The sequence below is a fragment of the Calonectris borealis genome, chromosome 1, assembly GCF_964195595.1.
Source record: "Calonectris borealis chromosome 1, bCalBor7.hap1.2, whole genome shotgun sequence".
Taxonomy (NCBI): domain Eukaryota; kingdom Metazoa; phylum Chordata; class Aves; order Procellariiformes; family Procellariidae; genus Calonectris; species Calonectris borealis.
The window spans coordinates 188,026,308-188,047,401 of record NC_134312.1 but is presented as its reverse complement, the minus strand read 5'-3'; the positions used below and the strand labels follow the sequence as shown (position 1 = coordinate 188,047,401).

At 45.5% G+C, this 21,094-nt stretch overlaps 1 protein-coding gene across 1 annotated transcript in view; it reads right to left on the bottom strand.

Moving 5' to 3' along the window:
* Positions 1 to 16,441: 16,441 nt before the first annotated feature.
* The window catches only part of GPALPP1 (GPALPP motifs containing 1), a 22,794-nt gene continuing 18,141 nt past the window's right edge, over positions 16,442 to 21,094 (bottom strand). Inside the window, exon 8 of the mRNA XM_075139442.1 lies at positions 16,442 to 20,357. Within this exon, the coding sequence (XP_074995543.1) occupies positions 20,139 to 20,357 (219 nt within the window). The 3' untranslated portion in view covers positions 16,442 to 20,138. The remainder of the gene's footprint in view (positions 20,358 to 21,094) is intronic.

The following is a 21,094-nucleotide window of genomic DNA, read 5'->3' as shown; positions in this document are numbered from 1 at the left end:
TACGATGCTGCCCAGGTCGCGCTGTCCACCTGGCTGGCCCGAGAGCTGGGCAGCCCTAAAAGCCAGAGGCCACGACCTTCTTCCTGGGGCCAGATGCGGCTTGGCCATCTCGCAGCCTAGAGGCTTCGGCATTAGACCAAAGTGTTCACTTAGATTCATGCAGCTGGAAGACCTTGTTTTTGTGATTTCTCACTCCTCCTCATGGCGGGTCTCCTCAGGGACGGCTGGAGCACCCTTCTCCTTTTCTGGCTGCTGGTGCTGAGCATGTTGCAGGACCACCACCTCCCTGAGTCATACTTCACGTCTGATGGGAGCCCTTGGCATCTGCAAGTGATTCCTGGTAGGTTTGGGATGTTTCTTCATCTCTTGGTTCCCAGGTTTCCAGAAGGCATTTCACCGGGAAACGGTGATGCCCCAGAAACCTGGTTTCACCTCTCCTCTTCTCTGTGGATGGGGTGGCACCCCCAGTCTGTTTTCTAGCATTTCCATGTGCTGGAGGAGCTGAGTGCTGCCCACATCTGGATGCTCCCTGAGCTCAGCTGTGCACACAGGTGCTGTGCTGGTCCTCTATAGGGTCAAAATATTTGGGTCTGGAGCTAGAGCTGAGATCTGCTGCGGGGCATGAAGTGAATCTCCTGCAGAAGCTGACTTTCACTTGGGAGCATTGAGCCAGCATGGAGACTATTCCACCAACAGCTAATGCTCTGATTTCATTCATTCCTGTCAGCCAACTTCCTCATTAACAAATTAAGAGCAGCAGGGCACTCATTTTGGAAGAGGAAAACTAATGGAGTGAGATTGTTACAGAGCTGCTTGTCCTACTCTGTTACAAGTACCGCACAGCATCAGCAGAGCTCCGCCGGCCAGTGAGGGTCCCTCCTATAGCCTGAATATCTGATTTTTCAGCCAGCAAAGAACCCGTTGCTTCACAAGTGTGCAAGAATTAAATCTCAAAACTACCATTAATGCTTGAACTGCCAGGGCAAGCAGACGGCAAACCTGTGCCATCTTCAGCTGTGATGCATCGTTCTCTTGCCTGCACTATGTAACCTGGAAAAAAGAGAGAAAATAACCTGCAAAGAGGCAAAAAACATCTGGTCAGAGCATGGTCATTTATTTTGGAATAAGAGAAAAGAAAGTCTGTGTAGCTTATTCCCAAAACAGAGCATGGGCCATCAAGCTGCATATTTATTTCCTCCAGCAGCAAAGGATTCTCAGTGTGCCTCTTTAAGGCCAAAATACATGTTGCAGCCATTGTGTTTTCAGACTGCCTTTGAGCAATACATTAGTAACAGACTTGTTCACCCCAGCTGTTCTGTGTCAGAGAGTGCAAAAGCATCAAGCTCACGGCAGAGCTCCCATTTCAATACAATGCTAGGCAGTGTGAAAACTTAAACATCACACTTCTACCTGAAAACACAACTCAAAAACCTAGTTCTGATCAGAAGGCAGTTTTCTTTCATTAATTAATCCTTTTTAGTTCTTTCTATATGTTTACAGCCACAAATTTTTATGTATGCTATGCATTGGAGAACACCTAGTTTTCAGGTTAGTGGAATTGCAGCTGTGCATACAGTTTCACCCATACCACATCTTCCCTCACATTAACAACGTGCAGTGAGTTTGACTGCAGGCAGCTTGGCCTCTTGTCTGTTTGGATTTTCACGATATCAAGAAAGGAAAAAAAAAAGAAAGAGGCAGCTGCAAATTTTTTTTTAAAAAAGGAAGACGACACTTGTCAGAGAGTTTCAGAGATACTTGATCTGAACCTAATTTAAAATAATTTCTTAAAAAGTCACCATAAAATTGACATTATCTCTTTAACTCAAGGTCCCTTTTGCCTCTCTCTGGCATAAAAAAGTATTAGCTAGCATTTTTCACCAGCATCTCTCAAAAAGGGGTTTTAAGCATCCAACATTTTTAACCCAGTAATAGTACAAAGATAATGTGAGCTCTGAACAGCTTGTTGCTTTCTAAAGTGCCTTTTCATTGTAGGTGAGTAGAAGATGTTACATAGAACTGAGTGCTCCTTGTTCTCCAGTCCTCCACTCCTTTACCTTTTTTCTGATCCTTGAGTTTTCTCTGGTGATGTACTACCTCAGCACGAAAGGTCAGCGGTACCTACAAGTCACTCATCTCCTGGACTTTCCACTAACGACTTGGTGAAGAGTAAGGCATTTTCTGTTCAGCTACCAGAAAAAAAATATTTTCAATGGATTTATTTCCCTTATGTTATAATTAAACAAATGTGATTATATGCCAACGATATTGCCATAATTATGTAGGTATAGACAATGCACAGTTGCCAAGCTATGTTATTGATGTATAAATTATCTCCTAATGGACTATTGTTTTGCAGAGGGAGTTTTCCGATTGCCCTAGGAGAAGACTGTGTGACTAAGCTGAGCTAAAACAATGCTAGTGACCAGAAGAACAAATCTAGAAGGCTACTAAAGAAAAACAGGACGCTCCTCTTGGGAAGCCAGCCAGCCTGTTATATAGGGATTGCACCGTTTTAACATGGATAGGACTGGCTGACAACCTCCTGCAGCTGCCCACAGTTGAAAGCATAGGCAGGTATATACAATTTTGAGATTATATATATATAAATGCAATAAACGCATCTAGTTTGTGGGTGCTACTGCTTCAGAAGTGATCACTCTGGTACCCTGCAATGCCACATATTTAAGTGCTATCGTTAAAGGAAACGAACCACAGGTATTTGCATCTAACCTCGTATCCCACCTTTGCACCTGGTTGCAGCTCAGCCACAGCAGTGCCTCTCAATTAGATAATTAACTGGAGACATCAGACGTGTCTGCCTCATTACTGCTGTGAACTGCCTGCAGGTTCCCTCCAAAGCCTTTCTACCTAATGGCCTTTACTGCCAACTCTCTTTTTCCCTAAGTGCTGATTGTTGGCGCTTCTCTAAAACAGTGCTAATGATCTAATAAATATGATTATATGAAAGTGGTTTGTCTCCTCACTGCATAAGCTAATAATGCTACTACAGACCAGAGCAAAATACGTTCTTTTTGCCACAAAGAAGGGCTTTCGCACTAAATTGAAATGAATAAACTGGAATGAGTAGAAACTGTTACAGACTTACAACTGGATGGCATTTTACTGGATTTCTGCTGATGGATGAGGTTACATGAGGTCTGAAATTTTGCCTTCCAGTTAATTATTTTGAGTTACACATGAAAGAAGAACATTTCACTCAGTGGGAGGAAAATAAACAAAGAAGAACAGAAGGAAACAGCAAATAAAACCAGGGAGGACAAGAAGATCCAATGAGAACATGGGTGCCAAAGGGTGGTGAGAGGGGCAGGGACCACAGCTAACCCTGACAGCGTCATGTTGCTTCATTTTATCTTCTGGCAAATGGCACATGGGGCTGGAGGAAAGAAATACAATGACTCTGGGATTATTTATCATCAGAGGCTATTTCCTCATAGTCTGCTTCTTGCTGAAAACCACAGGCTTGTAACTGAGAATGATTTCGCCTGGAGATCAAGTGCTTGGCAGCAGCAGCCCTCAGATCAGCACTTGAAGCTTGCAGGATACATCCACCTCCCTCAAGAAGATCACACCCTATTTCACATACACTTGTCGTTTCTGAAGGCCCAACGTGATCAGGAGTTCAACTCTTCGCTTCATATAGTCTTAAGGATGAATCACTGAAGCTTTCTCTAACAAAGCTGAATGTTAACTTTTTTCATAAAGTTACCAGAAGAAAAAAACATAAATAACAAAAGGCCATTTCTGACTGCAATGAGACTTCCCTTCAGAGCCTGCAATATTTTCACTAGCTTTGCAAACCTCATCGCATTACTTCTGACTGCCCTAAGGCTCGCAGGACCTTTCTTCCTTTCATCCTCTGGCTTATGGTGGCTCTCATTGTTGTTCTGTGAATTCAAGCTCTTGGCCCTCATTTTATCACAGTACTAAATTGCACTCCTTTTTAACATGCATAGTTGTTCCCACTTAAATAACCTTCCTGGTTGTTACAGCTTTTTCAAGGCTTTACCATTATATTCTTATTCTTATGCATACGTCTTCTTAAAACCCCTGTCTCTCGTGCAGCACCAGTGCTACGTCAATCATATACAACATTATCCTTTCAGTATTCTTATTAGCAGAGCATTTGCCTAATCTGTCCTTCCTCAGTCTGGGGCTCAGAGCCCCTCAGCAAATTAGGAGCGTCTTGCTTTTCTACACTGTTGTTCGAGAAAGAGTATTCCCCCTCTGCCTGCCTTGCCTTGCCCTGCAGATCTGGTTCATGCCTGCATGGCACATTACCTAGTTATTTCTTAGAGAACAAACGGAACATAATCCTTTTAGGAACACCCCGATATGAGCCACAACGTGTCTCCTACCTTCAACATCTCTGCCTCTAATTTACTGATTTGCTGTTAAAGATTTGCTCTCATTGCCGACTCTGGCTCAGCCGTCTTGCAAATAAACACCAAAAAACAACGCTGGCCCCAGCTGAGCTTCTCGCTCATCTCGCTGTCTCTGCTGTGCATCACCAGCACCTCCGATGGCCCCTGGCTACGCTGAAGATTCTAACACTTTTGATCAGGATTGAGACAGCAACGACTTAAAGCCAGCCATAGGCTTTATCCTCATTTCCTGGCATGTTACGCTAGGCAATAACATCCCCCTAACAGCATGATGGTTAAATTACCTGAACTTTCTTTGTTCGCATGGACATCTTCTGGGGTGAGAGAGAAGGAATCGTTCTGGCAGTGCTAGGAATAATGAAGTCTGATTTCTCATCCGCTTGTGTCTCTTGCTTGACTGACTTTGAGTCCTTCCTTTGGCTCGGACAGACTTTCCCCCCCTCATTAAATCTTAAATATTAGTACTATCTTAACAGCTATACGTTACTTTTCAATATGTAGAGGGTTACAATTGAAAAAGGGAAAGATTTAAGAATTTTCTCACCATGTGGAGAGGTGAATGGCAGAGTTGAGATTAAATTTCTGGGACCTGCCTTCCTTGCCCTTTTGTTCTGATCTCAGTGACATACAACCGTGCTTCTGCTGAAGAAAACCCAGACACAGGAAGTTCCTCGTGCCTGCCAGCCCATCGTGGGCTGTCTAGGCATACGGAGTCCATTAGAGAGAGGAGCCCACTGCTATATTAGAAATGTGGACAAGACGAAATCATCGAGGTGACTGCTCAATAAAACGCAGCTTTTGAAAATCAAGGCAGGTCATGCTAAGTGTCCTCACATCTCAGTGAGTTGTAGGTTTGGCGTGACCTCCATTTTGAGCACTTGTGGGTCAAGGCATTTTCCCTCTTGTAAAACGTTATTGATTGAACCACAATTATGGTTTTGATGAGGCACTTTGAAGTGGCTGTTGGAGTAGCAGGCGAATTCACACAGAGAGAAGCAAATGTAAAAAGAATGGGTAGCAATTTCCTTTGGGCCAAATGCGTACTTACCTGACATGTCTGTGCATAACAAAAGGCCTGGATATTAAACCATCCATTGCCTCTGCTGAGCGACGGTGCGAGTTATTTCTGACAGCCATTCAGAGGTCCTTCGGTTAAGCACCCAAAACCGTGCTGCTCTTCACTAGAAAATTTTCTGGTATTTGAAAACATTGTGATACTTTCCCAGTTTCAGAAATCACTGACAACCTGTCAAAGATAAGAGTCAGCGTCTAAGTCTCCGCACTAATAATTACTCCTCTAACCTGCTAAAGAAAGTGCCAGATATTCACCTTCCTCTTAGGAAATGTGAAATCTCTGGCAGCTAATAACATCTTTTTAACAATTTACAGCAATTGTCCATTCTGACCCTCTCCAGAAATGTAGCTTCTGTAAGAGGCTAAATGTAGCTTCTGCTTTTGAGAGCGCCGGGAGGGCAAGCGCTGGCTGGTAGCAGATTCCCGTTCTTTCACTGTTGTTAGTCTGTACTAGTAAACAGTGACCCAAAATAGAAGCATGAGTGTTGTTTGAACGGCTAATATTTGCTATGAAGAAAGCGGCTCCACAACTAGGGGCAGATCCCACAGTCTCTGATCAAGCGAGTCACCTCGCTGCACGCAAGTGGTGCTGTCAAGTTCAATAAGCCTGTCTGTGCAAAGCTCGAGGATCAGACTCATCGGCCTCCCGTCATCTGTGGCATGGGGACAAAGATGTGGATGGCTTTTGCATTGCTGATCCTCTGCGTATTTGTGCATGTGTTCGTGAATCTACTCTTAGTGGGGGAGAGTGTGTGTGGGAAGAATGTAAAAAATGTGAAAATCAACACAAAATTAAAAGTCATCTTCTTCCACCTAAACACACTCCCTCAAAGTTAACATGCCATCGCACGAGGTACTGCATTGCATACAAAAATGCTTCCTTGAAAGAGTCATTAAAATTGCAAAGTCAAGTAGCTAGAGGTTAAAAGAGACCAAAATTTAGGCTGCCCACACAGCATTATTTCTCTACATCTATGTTTCATAGAGCCTTGAATGTCATGATTACATAGCATTTAGCTTGTTTTCCTATGGGAAGGAGGCCCTTGTGGTCAGGTCAGGTGTATGTCTGCTTGACAGTTGTCCCCTCGCTAGCTTTTGAAACTGTCCACCGGTTTCAACCAAATCTCAAAGATACTATATCGCCACAAATATATGGAAATTGGAGGTCCAATTGAGGAAGACATCCGGTGAGAGAGAGAGAGCAGTATAAACCCAGCCCTTACTAGACACCTAAAGAAGCAACCTGAGGGAGGAGATGCTAAAAATACTCCAGGTATGAGAAAAGTCTCAGCGAGTCTCCATGCTTTACTAAACATTTGGCCACAGTCAAGGTTTACCTTCTCTCTGTGATAAATACATATTGGGGTGATACTCCTTCAGTAGGTCACCCTGCAGGCTGGGTACCGGCTGGTCCCAGAGCTCCTCACTCTTCTGCACAGCCCAGCCCCATGTGGTCAGTGTTTCCCATGGGGGCATTGCTACAGCGTTGGCTTAGCCACACTGTGGGGAGTCCCGCATCTTCTGCCCTGCACGCTGCCTTCCACGAGCAATGCTCCTTCTCCATGGGATCTTCTGCAGCAGCCACTGCTGTAGCGTGTGAGGGCTTCACAAACATTGGGTAAGCCATCTTCAGAAGCTCCCAGTAAGGATACCTGCCTTCAAGGAGAAGAGATTCAGGTCCTCTCCTGCTGTGGAAATGCACAATAGGGATATTATGCAGGTGCCCTGGGAGGTATTGGTAGGACACACTTCCTACTCAAGCCATAAGTTGACAGTCAGATGCTGTACAAACCCCTGGAGGAGAGCAGTGTGGGTGGCTCCCTGCAGACAGACTGGCCATGGTCAGGAGCAAACACGAGCAGCGGTGGATAAGCAGTGGAGGTGACAACAGGCTGGAGTGGCTAAGCCTGAACCTGTCTTCCCAGGACTGAGGGAGACCGTTACCTCCTTATTCTACAGATGGGAAACTGAGGCTCAGTGAAAGGGCAGCTTGGATGCTGCTTCCCTTCCGGAGAGGAGTCTCCCGAAGAAAGAAGTGAAGAGGTGTTTCTTCCAGCCAGAGGCTGAAGAAGCAAAGGGGAGGCTGATCTGCACCGGGGCTGGTAGCCATGGATCAATGTTGCTAGTCAAAGATGAACATTGATTTTAAACTAGTGCTCAAACCCCACTGTGTCCTGCGAAACAGAATTTAAGATCTTCTGTGAAGCATGTCATAGTGTTACACCTCTATTTTTTATAAACCAGACCCAGTTGCATGCTGCCCCTCCTACTTCCAGTGTATGCAGCCTTTTGGTGTGGCGGTATTGTTAGAGCCAAAGGTTTAAAGATAAATATTTTTAGGTAGGTGTAATAGGTTTTATGAAGTCAGCTAATATAGCTGGAGAAAGCAGATAAGGTTTGGGCATGCACGCTCCTCAGGAAAGACGCAGTGAATTTCAAACCTAACAGCACATGGGGAACAATTGTTCTGGGTTCAATTAGACCTGTGTCTGAGCTAGACATCTCAGCACCTGTGGAATATAAAGAGGATATTGGTGGTTATCTCCTAAGGAGAAAAGAGAGGCAGGTAATTTGTAGAATAATGGTAGCACAATGTAGAGCACTGAGAGATTAGTGAGAATGGTGAAAGGAGGAGGATGGTAACGTGCTCTAAAACGTTAATATTCAGAAAAGTGATGAGATACAGTTCCCAGATTTACCTAGGGAAGGTTTTGTAGGTGTCTTTGAGAATCAGGGCTGGGAGATCAGAGATGGAATGACTACACTGCAAGAAATGTTGCCTGTTGGAAGCAGTTCATCCCAGCTGACTCATATGAAGAGTTGAAGATTGTATCTTTTGACAGGCTGAGAAAAAAGCTTTCTTTTGCCTTTGCAAAGTTGTGCCTATTGCATTTCAAACTCCCAAGCATTTGGCAGATCTTCACTGTCTCAGTTTAGCTGCTAAACCTAAGAATTCCTCCCTGTGAAGAGTTTTTAATGTGACTTTGCAACTAAAACTGCTCAGCTGCTAATTGAGAGGTGTGCAGCAGTCAAAATAGGATGATGCCTCAGCTGCCTGCATCGTGTCTTGTCTCACTCGCTGTTGATATTCGGATGCTGGTGGGGGTCCCTGCCTTTTCTGTGTGCCTAAAGCCAGCCAAGAGGTTCCAAGTCCACTCTTGGGCAATGTTTCCTCCTTAGCACAGCAGGGATACAGGAGGTGTTAAAGGAGGAAGCCTGAGGTCCATGTCCCAGGAGGTATCAGTCTGTTGGCCTGTGCCCATCTCCCAGTGCTAGTGAAGATCACCACTAACTGGTGGCCAGACAGCTCCTTCCACCCTCAGTTTTCCAGGACCTTGATGGGAAGCATTTGACACATGGGGATGGGACAGAAATTTCACTGGTTGCCTCAGCTGATGGTGAGACATCATTTCATCCCAGGAATGGACAAGGTGAAGCGCATCTCTCCATGTCCTTCAAGAGAGCGGGCCACGAGGTTCCTGCAGGCCAGCCCAGCCACATAGAGGGAGAAGACTGGTCCTGTGTGGTGGACAGGCTCTCTGCTCACAGATCTGCTCAGCCTGGCATTGCTGCAGCTCCTGTCTGCCTGGGGAAGGAGATCTCAGCCGGCTCCCTTACCTGGGGGTGCAGCATCGCCAGAGCAGGTCTCAGGGAGCTGTTCCTCAAGCTCCAACTAGTCTCTTCTCGGCATTTGTGACCTGAGAGGGTCCAAGGCTTGTAGATGGGGGTAGATTTGGTAAAACATAAAAAAATCTTCCTGATGCTAGTGAGACTCCCAAATTTGCCTCTCCCAAATTTAAGTCCATATTCCAAACCAGAGCTTCTCAGCAACACAGAGCTAGGAACTCTTCAGTGCTACTGGAGTTTGTGCTCTGAAATACTTGAAAAAGAAAAGTGACACGGAGTCTTGTGGGTGGATCAGAGCTAGGCTATGTAATGCCAGCTGACAGAATATTTCAGGAAAGTCGCAAATACCTGGAAAGGAGGGCCTCTTGATGCCAAGTTTTTCAGACAACGTTTGCAGCAGGTGTCATTGACGGGTCCCCTTCTGGTTCCTGGCCATGCTCTGGTTCCTGCCAGAGCATCAGTACTGTGCAGAAACCTCCTCAAGAGCATCACCCATAACCCTCAGCACTGTGGTGGTGGTCTTGTGCTAGCTTCTGTCCTACCAGGCTCAGCCTGGCACCTGGCACCGAGGCCTGGGTTGTGGGAAGGTGATGGAGAGAAGACGATGGACCAGGGGCAGCAGCAGTGCCACGACTTGGGTGTGCGTCTGTGAGCTCTGCGGGAAGCTGGCATTTTGGGGTGGGCTCCCTGGCTGTGCACAGTATGATAGCAACAGGAAGAACTGTGTGAAGCCTTTGGCGATGGCCTTGGTTTCTCTGCTCTTGGAAACTTCCTTTTGTGGAAAATAAATAATGCGTACATCAAAGAATTAAAGTATTGCATTCAGTACGTGACTGTGAGTGCATCCTCTCACTGCTCTAGTTTTCCTCTCTCATGCTGGTTTTGAAGAGGCAATTACAGCCTGGTGGCTTTTGTAGCAAATGATCCAGAGGTGAACAGCACCTGACCCGTGTGCCCCCATGCGTGAATAGCTACCTGGTTCTGTGACAGCAGCCCAACCATCTCCGTGGTTGCCACGGAGATGAAGTTTGGGAAGCCTTGACTCCTTTATTTCCCCAGAAGACCCTGGGACGGCCTTGAGGCAACAGATGAGCCCAGCTGGTGCAGATGCCGGCCGATGGACACGTGGACGCTCTCAGGGAAGGTCAGAGCCATGTGGTGTGGGTGCCGAGGAGCTGTGCATTAACGGGGTCCCTGGGCTCTTGAGTCATGACTTCAGCTGGAAAGTCACCTACGGTAATTTTGAATTACCTGGCTTCCCTCTGGCAGCGAGTCATGAAGGTTCAGCCATGGTAGCCGAATTCCTCGTTCCTGGCACTTTGCCTCGGTGGGCAGATGCGGAAGGGCGGAAGGCGAGCAGCTGCTAGCAGAGTGGCTGGGGTAACACATGGCATTTCATGGGCATTTCGTTTTCCACCTCAGACCCACTATTTGTATTCTGCCCGCGTGCTCATAAAGGCTGAGCCTCACCTGGGTCGCAGAAGATGGAAGTTACCTTGGAAACCACAGCAAGCCCTTGATGGTTTCTAGACAGCTTCCCCCAGGCTGCCGGCTTTGTGCACGCCAGCAGCCGGCCGGTCTCCTTTTCCTGAAGTTGCTGGTTTTCCATTGTGCCTTTTCTCCCCGGATGGGAACCGACCACTTTGACTGACCGTCTCCTGGTGCTCTGGGGGCATCAGACGCCGAGGGGCCCCGCACCAGCACGCTGCAGTGGGAGGTGGGCTTGCTCGCTTTCACACGGCGCAGACGTCCCTCTAGGTAAGGCCAAACCTTCATTGCCCTGGCAGGAGAGGTACAAAGCAGCTGGACAGAAAAAAGCAAACCCCAAGCAGTGGAAGGGGTCACTGGGATGGCCTCAGTGTAAATGCTCTCCAGGCCTCCTGCATTTAGCATGGTCAGATCAGCCTTGCGCGAGGTGGAGCGGACGCGGTCCCCGTGGCGCTTGCCAAGCGCCGTGCAGCGGCTGTCCCTGGCTCCCAGCGGTGAGATGGGGCCGGCCTGCCCGCTGCTGCGGCAGGCGGCGGGAAGGGAGCGGCTCGTGCTGCCGTGGCTTAGCGGTGGCTGACTCATTTGACCCGTCGTGTCCTTCTTGTCAGCCGTGCCTGCCTGAAGGGCCCATGAGGCCAGCGTGTCATCCACAACTCCCTCATGCACTGTGCAACCGGAGGAGGGGAGAGGCAGGCGGAAGAGGAAGATGCCAAGAAACACAACTCAAAACCGCAGTAATGGCACACGTGGGGTATGGAAGAGCCAGGAGGGGGAACACCACCCTCTGTCCTCTCCTATGAAAACTGTTTCTTACAAGGAGTCTGGCTCTTTTTCCAACACCAGCCTCTATTGGGGTCCTGGACACCCCACTCCCAAACTTATATTTAGCTCCTTAAAATTACACTTGCCTTGGAGTCCCCTTCTGAATGATGAATGGCATTCAGGAGCTCCCATACCTAACATCTTTCTTGAGTCTGTGGGCAGCCCTATCCCCAGAAGACCTTCTTTGCTGGAGGATTTTGTGTGGGAGAAGGGAGATCCAGCAGCAGTAGATCTCTGACGAGAAGTACAACGTGGTGTGTGAGGCCCCACAGGCACGCACATGACCTTGTGGGTCATGGAGAAACACCTAAAGGTAGTTAGGACTAGATGATGGGTATAAGACTCATTATGGGATGCGTTGGGAAAAGCATTTTTGGGATTGTCTACAACTGATTTTGGGATGTTTTTAAGGAGCTTTTGGGAATGTGCAAGACAGTTCAGGATGTCAGGTGGTGGATTAAAGTGGGGGAAGGAAGGAACTGAGGTGGACTGAGAAGGAGCAAGCGTAGGAAAAAAGGAGATAAAAAGGGCAGGTCAGTACGCTTGCCTGAACCCTGCCTGTACTTGATCACTGCAATCTGTTCTGTATTCTCATTAAAAGTTATTTTTAGCTGGTTAAAACCAGAGTGTGCTCTCTGGTCTGAGTGGGTACGTGTAAGCACAGCAAACGTGATGCTGGACTGGTTGGCGAGCAGGGGGAGAGGGATGAGTACCGCAGCTGCAGCAGGGCTGCGAGTTGGGGGCTTGCATGTCCAGGTACCAGCAATGGGGAGAGCAGGGAGTCAGGGACCAGCTACGGGATGGTGTGTCCAAGGACAGCTGTGTGTGTGTATGTACATGTCCACACACCATTAGTGGTCTTCAACCCTGATCAGCTGATGGGGAGGAAGAGGATGGGGCGGCAGGCTCCTCTGGGAGGCGGGGGGACCAGCCGGCTCAGAAGAGGCAATTGACAGCACAGCAGGACAGATCTGAAGCTTTGCAGAAATGCCCAAAACCTTCAAATTCGTCACAGCTCTAAAGACGGGAATTTTTCCTTTCAAAGGTCTTGCGCTTTTCTTGCTCTGGGCTCTTGAGTGCTCAGTGGGGACACAGGTTTGCCACAAAATACACGGATTGCATTAATACAAAAAAGTTAAAATCAGATCTACAGATTTTGAACAGAGACACAAGAAGACCGCACTTTTTGCCTCATAAAGGTTGGCCGTCACTAGGAGGCAATATTAATCAAAGGAGTGAACCAGGGGGGGACGTTACCACATGGGACTTCCACAAGGCTAAGGAGCAAACAGTCCACTGGGCTGCCGAGGGCTCTGCCACTAACTGTGGGACAGAGGGGTGGCTATCCTTGATTCTCAAATTTCTTCTGCTGTATTTGTAATGAACAAATTCAAAGTAGTGCAGGACATAGGATATCCTTCATATATCATCCTCCTGTTTTAGAAACAATATGATGGTTTTAGTTGCTGCAAAATACCACTCAAAGAAAGTCTACCTATCTTTGATGCTGTACCACTGAAGTTGAAAGAGCGTTGCAAAGCTCTACAACACATTACACCAAAGACAGTCTTTATAAGAGATTTCAAGACCGTTGTAGAAACTCATGTAAAATAAGTTTTAGAGTAAATTGCAGAGAAGAGAAAACAGGGAAATTTTTTACATATCTGGAGCAACCTTTTATGGAAGAGTTTTAAACTTTGTGGGGTATTAAAGCTGCATGTATTCCATGGAATATACCATATATGTTATATTCAAACAGAAAATGTTGGGCATAGCTATTTAGAATTGCAAATAGCTTCAGGTCTGGAGCAGCAGCAGCCTGGGTGTGGTCCCAAAGGCTGTCACTTCGTTTAGAGACTGGACTGGGGAGAATTACAATCACAATTTTTATGTTCTGCAACAGCCTTTTCAGCTTCAGCTAAGGCCTGGCACCGCAGCCCGCACTGTCATACTGCGGCTCACGGGGAGACGTGCTAAGCCCTCACAAACATTTTCTTGCCAAAAGGGAGCGAGTATGTTACAGGATCTTTTTCATATATACATATATATTTTTGTCAAGTGTGTAGAAAAAGGAAAACCTCTTCAGTTTCCAAGGGTATGTCTCTTAATAGCAAATAAATGCCTAGAGGAACACCGCTTCCAGGGCTGCAGCTCCATGGCTGTTAGGCAATGCTGAGCTAGCTGTGCCCAACTACCCTGAGGACTATGAACATAGCGCTTTCTAAAAGTATGAAAACTGAGATCTGTATGTATAATCACAGGTCTCCAGGATCCGTGGCAAGTGGAAAGAAACCCAGTCTCGGCAACAACCACAATCTTGATTTACTCATGACTAAAGCAGCGATGGTGAAGGGTCCCAGGAACTGCAAACAACGGCCACCAGCTGTGACTTGGTGTCTTTGCTCCTTTGTATGTGCCCCTCCATCCCTTTCACACTGTGATTCCTGGGGATGCTCTTCCCAGGACCTTGCTCTGTGTTAGAGGAGAAAACTCAGGAGTGCGTTTTGTACCTGAGGGTTAAAGCACGGCAGAGCACAGATTGCTGCATTAGTTAATCCTGGTTGCTCTCAGGCACCCTGGGAGTCCGTCTCCTTTTGCCTCTGTTAGCAGATCACTGGGATGTCCCGCAGGTAATGGCATCTTGGCCTGTTTGCTCCTTCACGCTTGTGCCTCTCCAGTTCTTTTTGGCTATTTGCCTCTTCCCGGGGAGGCGACCTCTGGAAAACATTAATTAAAGTACGTCGCCAGCGATGGCAATGAAAGCCATGCAGAGATGCATCTAATGGGATTGAAATCTGGGGTCCTAACCGCATGCACAGCCATTGAGGTTTTTAACAGTGCAGTTTTCTGATTTATCTATCACCAGCACGGACAAGAAAGGGGAGCCACACCAGAATTTCCTTTGAAGGCAGAGTTTATGGTACTACATGTTTGTGTCTTCAGCATCTCCTAATACTACTAGGAGGTGAAGGAGGTTGGCTCTGTGGGACAGCTCGTGCTGTGGCAATTCAAGGGTGGAGGCTGGCAATGCAGCAACATGGGACCTCCCTGGGACCAACGGGGGGGACACTGCTGGGGGTGATTTTGTTAGGGGGGGCCCCCAGGTACCCCCAGGGGAGTCCTCCCATCTCCAGTGCTGATGTGCTGCGGGGAGGGAGGGGATGGTTGGGTTTTAGCATTGGCTGGGTGGACACGTGTGCTCGGGTGGCTCCCTGCATCCTGACCAGGGAGACAACCCAGATGTCTTCACAGGGCTTTTAATTCCTTCCTCAGCCCCCAACCCCAAGCCAAAGCAGCGTGGCTCTGTAACACGCACCAAGCCGGTTTGAGAGCACTCACTTTGGAGATGGCTTCTTCAGAGATGCTTAAAAACATTAATAATAAGAAGTCATGGTGGACTTAGGCCAACCTACGTTGGGTAGACTGTCGGATGCTGGCCACATGACTGCACCCTTTCTCTTCTTGAGGGGATGGCATGTGTCAGGGGGTGTAAATGCCCACAGAGATCTGAGCCAAGCAGCCAGGCCGGATCCAGCCCAACACTGCACAACTGCGGGAGCCCCCCTGGGCCATCTGGCCAGACACCAAAGAGGAGAGGTGTCTTTAAGAGGTTCACCGAGGGAGGGGCATGGTTAACACAGAGATGGGTCCTGCTGAGCAACAGGACTGCTGCTCAGGCTAAGGAAGGTGGACATGTACCCGTGGGGCTCTCATGCTCTGGCATTTCTCATGTTTGAACCAAAGGCTGGCTTGAGGGACTTAACCAGGGTGGCTGCTGGGTTCAGGGTGGTGTCACAGCTCTGCTGCTCTACCATAAACTCCGCTATCAAGCTCCAGCGGGCAAAGGATCTTCTCTTCCATGAGCCGAGGCCGATGTAATGACTCAACACTTGTCCTCTCCCCATTGTGGCTGGGCTCAGGCAAATTCCTTCCCAACCTGGTGATGGGTGGTGATGGGTGATGGGTGGCAACTCCGCACAGGCCAGCAAGATCTAAGGATGGATCCTAGGAAACATAAAGGAGTAGCAGCAAAACTCTGCAGTTGGCTGGTTCTTAGAGCCGGGCCACCAGAAGGACCGATGGGGAGAGCTGCAGAGGCTCTTCCAGGGCTCACACAAGTTAAGACGTAGCAAAAAGTATTTGTTGATGTACATCAAGTGTTTTGTAGCAGCTCAGGTACTGGCCAATGTAGGGAGCAAGGCTCCTCGAGAGAAACAGTCAGGGAAGGACAGAGAGAAGATGTAATTTGCCCCAAGGCCGGGAAGTTGTCAAACTCCTGGTCAGGTGTACACGTGCAAGCACAAGTGGCAATGTTAAGCAGCTGAGAGCCTGGGCCAGCCACTTCTTTTTTATTTTTTTTTCTCCCTCTAAAGTCTGCTTATGAGAATTGCTTTTGAATATTTATGTTTGGATTGCTTATTTGGAAGAAGTCACAACTGCAGCTGGTGACAAACAGTCTGTGCTGCTGTCTCCTACAGACCTTAAGTTCCCACTCTAAAAGACTTTTTTTTTTAAAAAAAAAGGCTCGATTTGCCACGCTGATTCAGAATGGGTATAATTTCAAAGAGCAATGGGATTTACTACTGGTTTAAAGACCAGTGTAAGAAAGCAGATGATCGGAACCACAAGGAATGAAGATGGGATGATGGAGGAAGGGCTTTTGCCTGTTGCGGTGGTGGCCGCTGCAGGACCCAGAAATGGCTGCTGTGAAAAGATCAGCTCTGCACGGGTAATACCTCAGTCTTCACGTCACGACTGAAAAGGACAGAAATGCCACATTTGGGTGAGTTATTGTTGAGGGTCACCACTTCCCGTTCAGCTGCCAGAGCTGGAAGCGTCAGGAAGATGCATTTCACAGGTGCGCGACTACGGGGGCCCGCAGGTGCGTTCCTCACTGGCTTCGGGTAACGAAGACACCATCTTCATTAGTGAGCACGTGAGAAAAAATCTAAAGCTGTTGGCTGAAAAACACTGCATAAATTTCTTTTTTTTTCCCCAGCATATAAAAAGCTGCACACAATTCGTAAGGACAGAAAACCACATGCATGTGTTTTATTTGAGAATTAGGAAATCACGCAATTAGAACTACATGCACTGTAGGCAAGTGGGGCGGCTGAAGTTAAGGATGCACGTACAGAAAGTTTTCACAGATTCTGATTTTTAATACTATATTACTCTTAAATCAACATATAACTTATAGTTGGCTGGACAGAAATAACAAAGTTTACCTTTCAGAAACAAAATTAAGTCCCCAAGCACAAGTAGCCCTGGACTCCTGGAGCCCACTGGAGCATTTTGAAACTTCTTTTATGCAGAAAAAAACCTTTCCTACTGGACAGAAACATACCAATGTTTCATCTCAGCTTTCTTGTAAAAGAAACATTATTTCGACAATGCCACTTTTGTGCTATCAACATGACACCAAAGCCCTAAAAGAAGTGCATTTCTATTGCTGTTTATTATTGGGGAAACGCACTTCATCCAGAAAAGCCCAGACGCACAGTGCATCCACCGACTGCCACAGCAGAAGCAAAAAATAACTCTCCATAAATAGGTGTTTAAATCAGAAGAGTGGAGATTTTCCTTGGGTGACAGTATTGCTATGCCATATTCTAACAAAATTTTCCAAATCAATTATCATAGTAGCTCAATATTTTGTCCTAAAGATACATAAAAAGTAAGTTTTCCTGAAATGTCTTTATTGCTTTTAATTGTTTCTTGGTAACAGCAGACTCAACACGTTTTTTTTAAATTTTTTTGTTATTAACATATAATATTCCTTAAAATTCCTCTTAAGCATCCAATTTATCATACGCCTACCACAAAAGTCATCTTTTTATTGACTTCACTGTGAATTCCACAACTATTTGACATTTCAGAAGGAGGGGACCCTTTCTTGAGCAAAAATTTTTAACATCAGTATTAATAAAGGATGTCTATGCCAGCACAAAACAAAGGCAAGCGCTTTAAAATTTAGGCTGATAGGCTTTTCACATCCAGGAAAACCTCCCTGACAGTTTGTTTTTGTTTTTGTTTTTTTTTTTAAACAAAACAGACTTTCCTGATGTGCCTGGAGTCGATATGCTGTGACACAGGCTGGCAGCACAGAATAGCAATAGAATCCATTAAATCTGCATCGGGAACCGGTCACCAGAAATGTTAAATGGTAATTTTGGTGAGGATTTTCTGTGAAATAAATTCTGTTTTTTCAAATGCAAAATCACCCACTGACATTTCTGCAGAAATGCTTTAGAGCTTGTCCAAATTGTAGAGGACAGCTCATCTTTTCCCACAAAAGCTTACAGAGCTTGTAATTTACTGAGTTACTGCTTGTTCTAATGACCGTTCGAGGGAACGGTTTGGCATCGGTAAGAGATTAGTTGTGTATTCATGCGATTCAAAAGTTCACTCAATTTACACAAAGTAATGAAAAGCTTAATCTGAACTCTCAACAATTCCACTTTCCCCCTATCTCAAGTTCGTAACATGGATTTCATCGAGTCTTCGAGAAGCTGCTTCAGAGCAGGAAAAAAAAGATTAAGCAGATGAGAGAAAACACGTTCCCAACTCGCATCAAGGCTTCGCTAATGAGAACCGCACGTCCCACATACGGAGGTGTAAGGTTCGGCCGTGGAGGGGCTGCCTGCACTCCCGTTACAAGAGCTCTCCTCCTGAGCAACACCGCGGAGCCTCCGCTCAAACACGTCCTTGGAGCGTGATGGGGCCAGGGAGGGCAGCGAGCAAACAGCAGGGATACAGCTGGATGGCAAGATCTGGCCACCTGCAACATCTGATGACCGGTCCTCAGTTGGGAGGAGGAGGAACCGAAGAAGAAAAACGAAAATGAAGCACATAACACCAACAGAATCTTAATACAAGCGGCCTCGTCCCTGCTACAGACTTGTCTGAATGAGCGAGGGCTGCACGATGTGCTCATGAGATCAGCTCTTTCAACGTAAGGCAACACCCGGTAATAAATTGATTTCTCACGGCAGTATGGTTTCCAAAAGTGGGCGTGAGGACCATTTTTTGTCAACCATGAAGATTTAGCTAGTCACGCAATGCTCACCCTGTCATTGCTTTAGTTGCTTAAAAACCCCAAACATTCCTAATATTGCCTTTCCAATTAAGAAATCCACATGTGCTGAATTGCTAGAGAGATGTTACTTAATCCCCAGCTGCAGAGGAATTCTCCAAACAGGGGAAGGAGACAACTCAGAAGGTAGAAACCTAGTGAGGTCTTGCTTGCTGAGGCAAAAAAGCACGAGGCACTAAGAGAAGTCTGGTTTAGGGGAGGAAAAATAAACGGCCCTTGTTTAAACCCTCCTCTCGCCTCAAAACGAAAACGCTCAGAAACTCAAAACTGATTAAAGAAAAACCAAACACAATACAAAACCAGTCCCTCTTCCTCCTGAAGGCAGCAGATTTTTCTGATGGCAAAATAAATTGTCTATTAAAAAAAAAGCAGTATCTAAATATATTGTACGTAAGCATTCATTGGTCACTGAAAATTCTCCAAGACTTCTCAGCACACGGAGGCCGTGCCTTGGGCTCACGCACACGTGCGATAAAACAAGACCAGGTTTTTAGCCATTCATTTCTGGGGCTTGTTGGATCACTGTTCAAGGGTAACATGAACCGACCCGTCTGTCACAGTAGCCTTTTTTCAAATTACAGTGACCCCCATGGTATTTAATAACCAAAATGTGTCACACTTCCAAACAAGTTGCCAGCATCTCATATATAGAATTATTTTCATATAGATACCTTCCTCCTCAAAAAGGATCCCAAACATTACTTGAGAGAAAAAGGATGAAAGTACAAGTCTAATTTTAAATAAGTAGCACGATTCTCCCTTTAGCTGCTCCACACACATACACACAGAGAAGAACTAAACTCTAAGCATGGATGTAGATTTTTTAAAAAATGTCAGATTTATTTCCTTTTTGATACCAAAGATCTGTTCTGCTCTGCAAATTAACTGACAAAATAAGCTTTATTCTGGTTTGATTTTCACATTGTATTTTCTTAAGAAAATGGATTTTCTGATGATAAGCCCTACAAATTGAAACTCAAATTAGATTTTCTCTTCTTGTATACTATCATTTTATAATTAAATCTGCAAATCTTGATGTTTTATTACTTCTGCTACTACTAGCTCTTCCTGCTATAGCACAGAAATTATACTGCATACATATAAACCAGTATTTATGTACAGACACAGAATCACAGAAATAAAAGCACTGGGCGGACATAAAAGCTGCCATTTGAATTTATACTCCCCACCAGGAACTCCAGTCAAGCAATGTCCTGCCCACGAGCTTAAAGGGGATTTTTCCACAGCCTTCAGGTCAGGCTCAGCAAGAATATCTTAAGCATGGCAGGAGAAAGGGGGAAACCACCAACTTCATTGCAAGATCAAATCTAGAGCTTCTTAAAATAATACCTATTTAATTAATTATTTTTATGATAACAAAAAAAAAAACAACCAATGTTTTTAAGTGGCAAATTTACATTATCTTTTTTTTATGCCAGGACTTTCCTTTTTCCAGTTTAGTTTTAGTACAGATGATCCTCCCTAACAGAGTATTTACAGACAAGGGAAAAAAAAAAAACATCAGGATATTTATTTTGCGTACAAATATTTACAGAAAAATACTTAAAAAATTAAATATTCAAAGTTTAATTGACTTCACTTCAAAAAAGCTTCATGCTTTTATGTTATAAAAACATATTGCCTTTACTGTGCTCAAATTTAGTATTCAGATCTCTGGATTTTCTTATAAGAGCTTTCTTTTGTGCTTCGTCAAATCGACTGACTTTGAGATCCTGGTCTCGGTCAAACGGCCTTCTTTCTTGATGTTTGTTCTTTTCTTCGGATGCTTTGCTCTTTAGCTTTTTCTGATGTATGTCCATGAGAGATTCTGACCTCTTTGACTCCTGGAAAAATGGGAAGAAGGAAGAGGAAATGAAATATTACAAAATACCAACAACGTACAGAAAATCCAAATGGAAAGATTGGAATTACGAAGCCTAAAAATTCCAGAAAAAGTAGCAGCTTAGTAACTGGAAAACAGAATGATAAATTTAGCATACACAGAGCAGAAAGCACGTGTAATTTTGTCCACGCTGAATAAAATACTAATAATTCACTGACACTAAAGATACCCATCATGCTCTTGAATCTCTGCAGACAGTGGAGATAAATTATAAAAATAATGCAAAAGAAATATAAAAGTTGCTCTGCCATTATTAGCAGAGACAAATGAAGAGAACAACTCAAGAGAAATCTCTCAGGCCTAGTTTCTTATACACTTCCTCTAAGCAACTGGTTTTGGTCACTGCTAGGGGCAGGAACAAGCTAAATACCCTTTCAATCTTACTCTCATGCACTATTGTGTTTTTGATGTGTGCTCTTAACTTTTCGGTATTTGAATAATCTGTGGCAAGCCCACAGGACAAAGTCACAGGTTTGAGCTAGAGCATGTGTTTTGCCAAGTCGAGGACTTTAGTTGTGTTTGTTAAAAGAGCATGATCCAGCCCAAATACAACATAAAAGTTCTACTGATTTTACACAGGAGCAGGATTAGTTCTCATAAGACTATGTGGCCCCTCCTTTACTCAGGTAAAGTGTATTTGTGTATCCCCAAGTAGTCAACTTCTCAGACTCTCACATC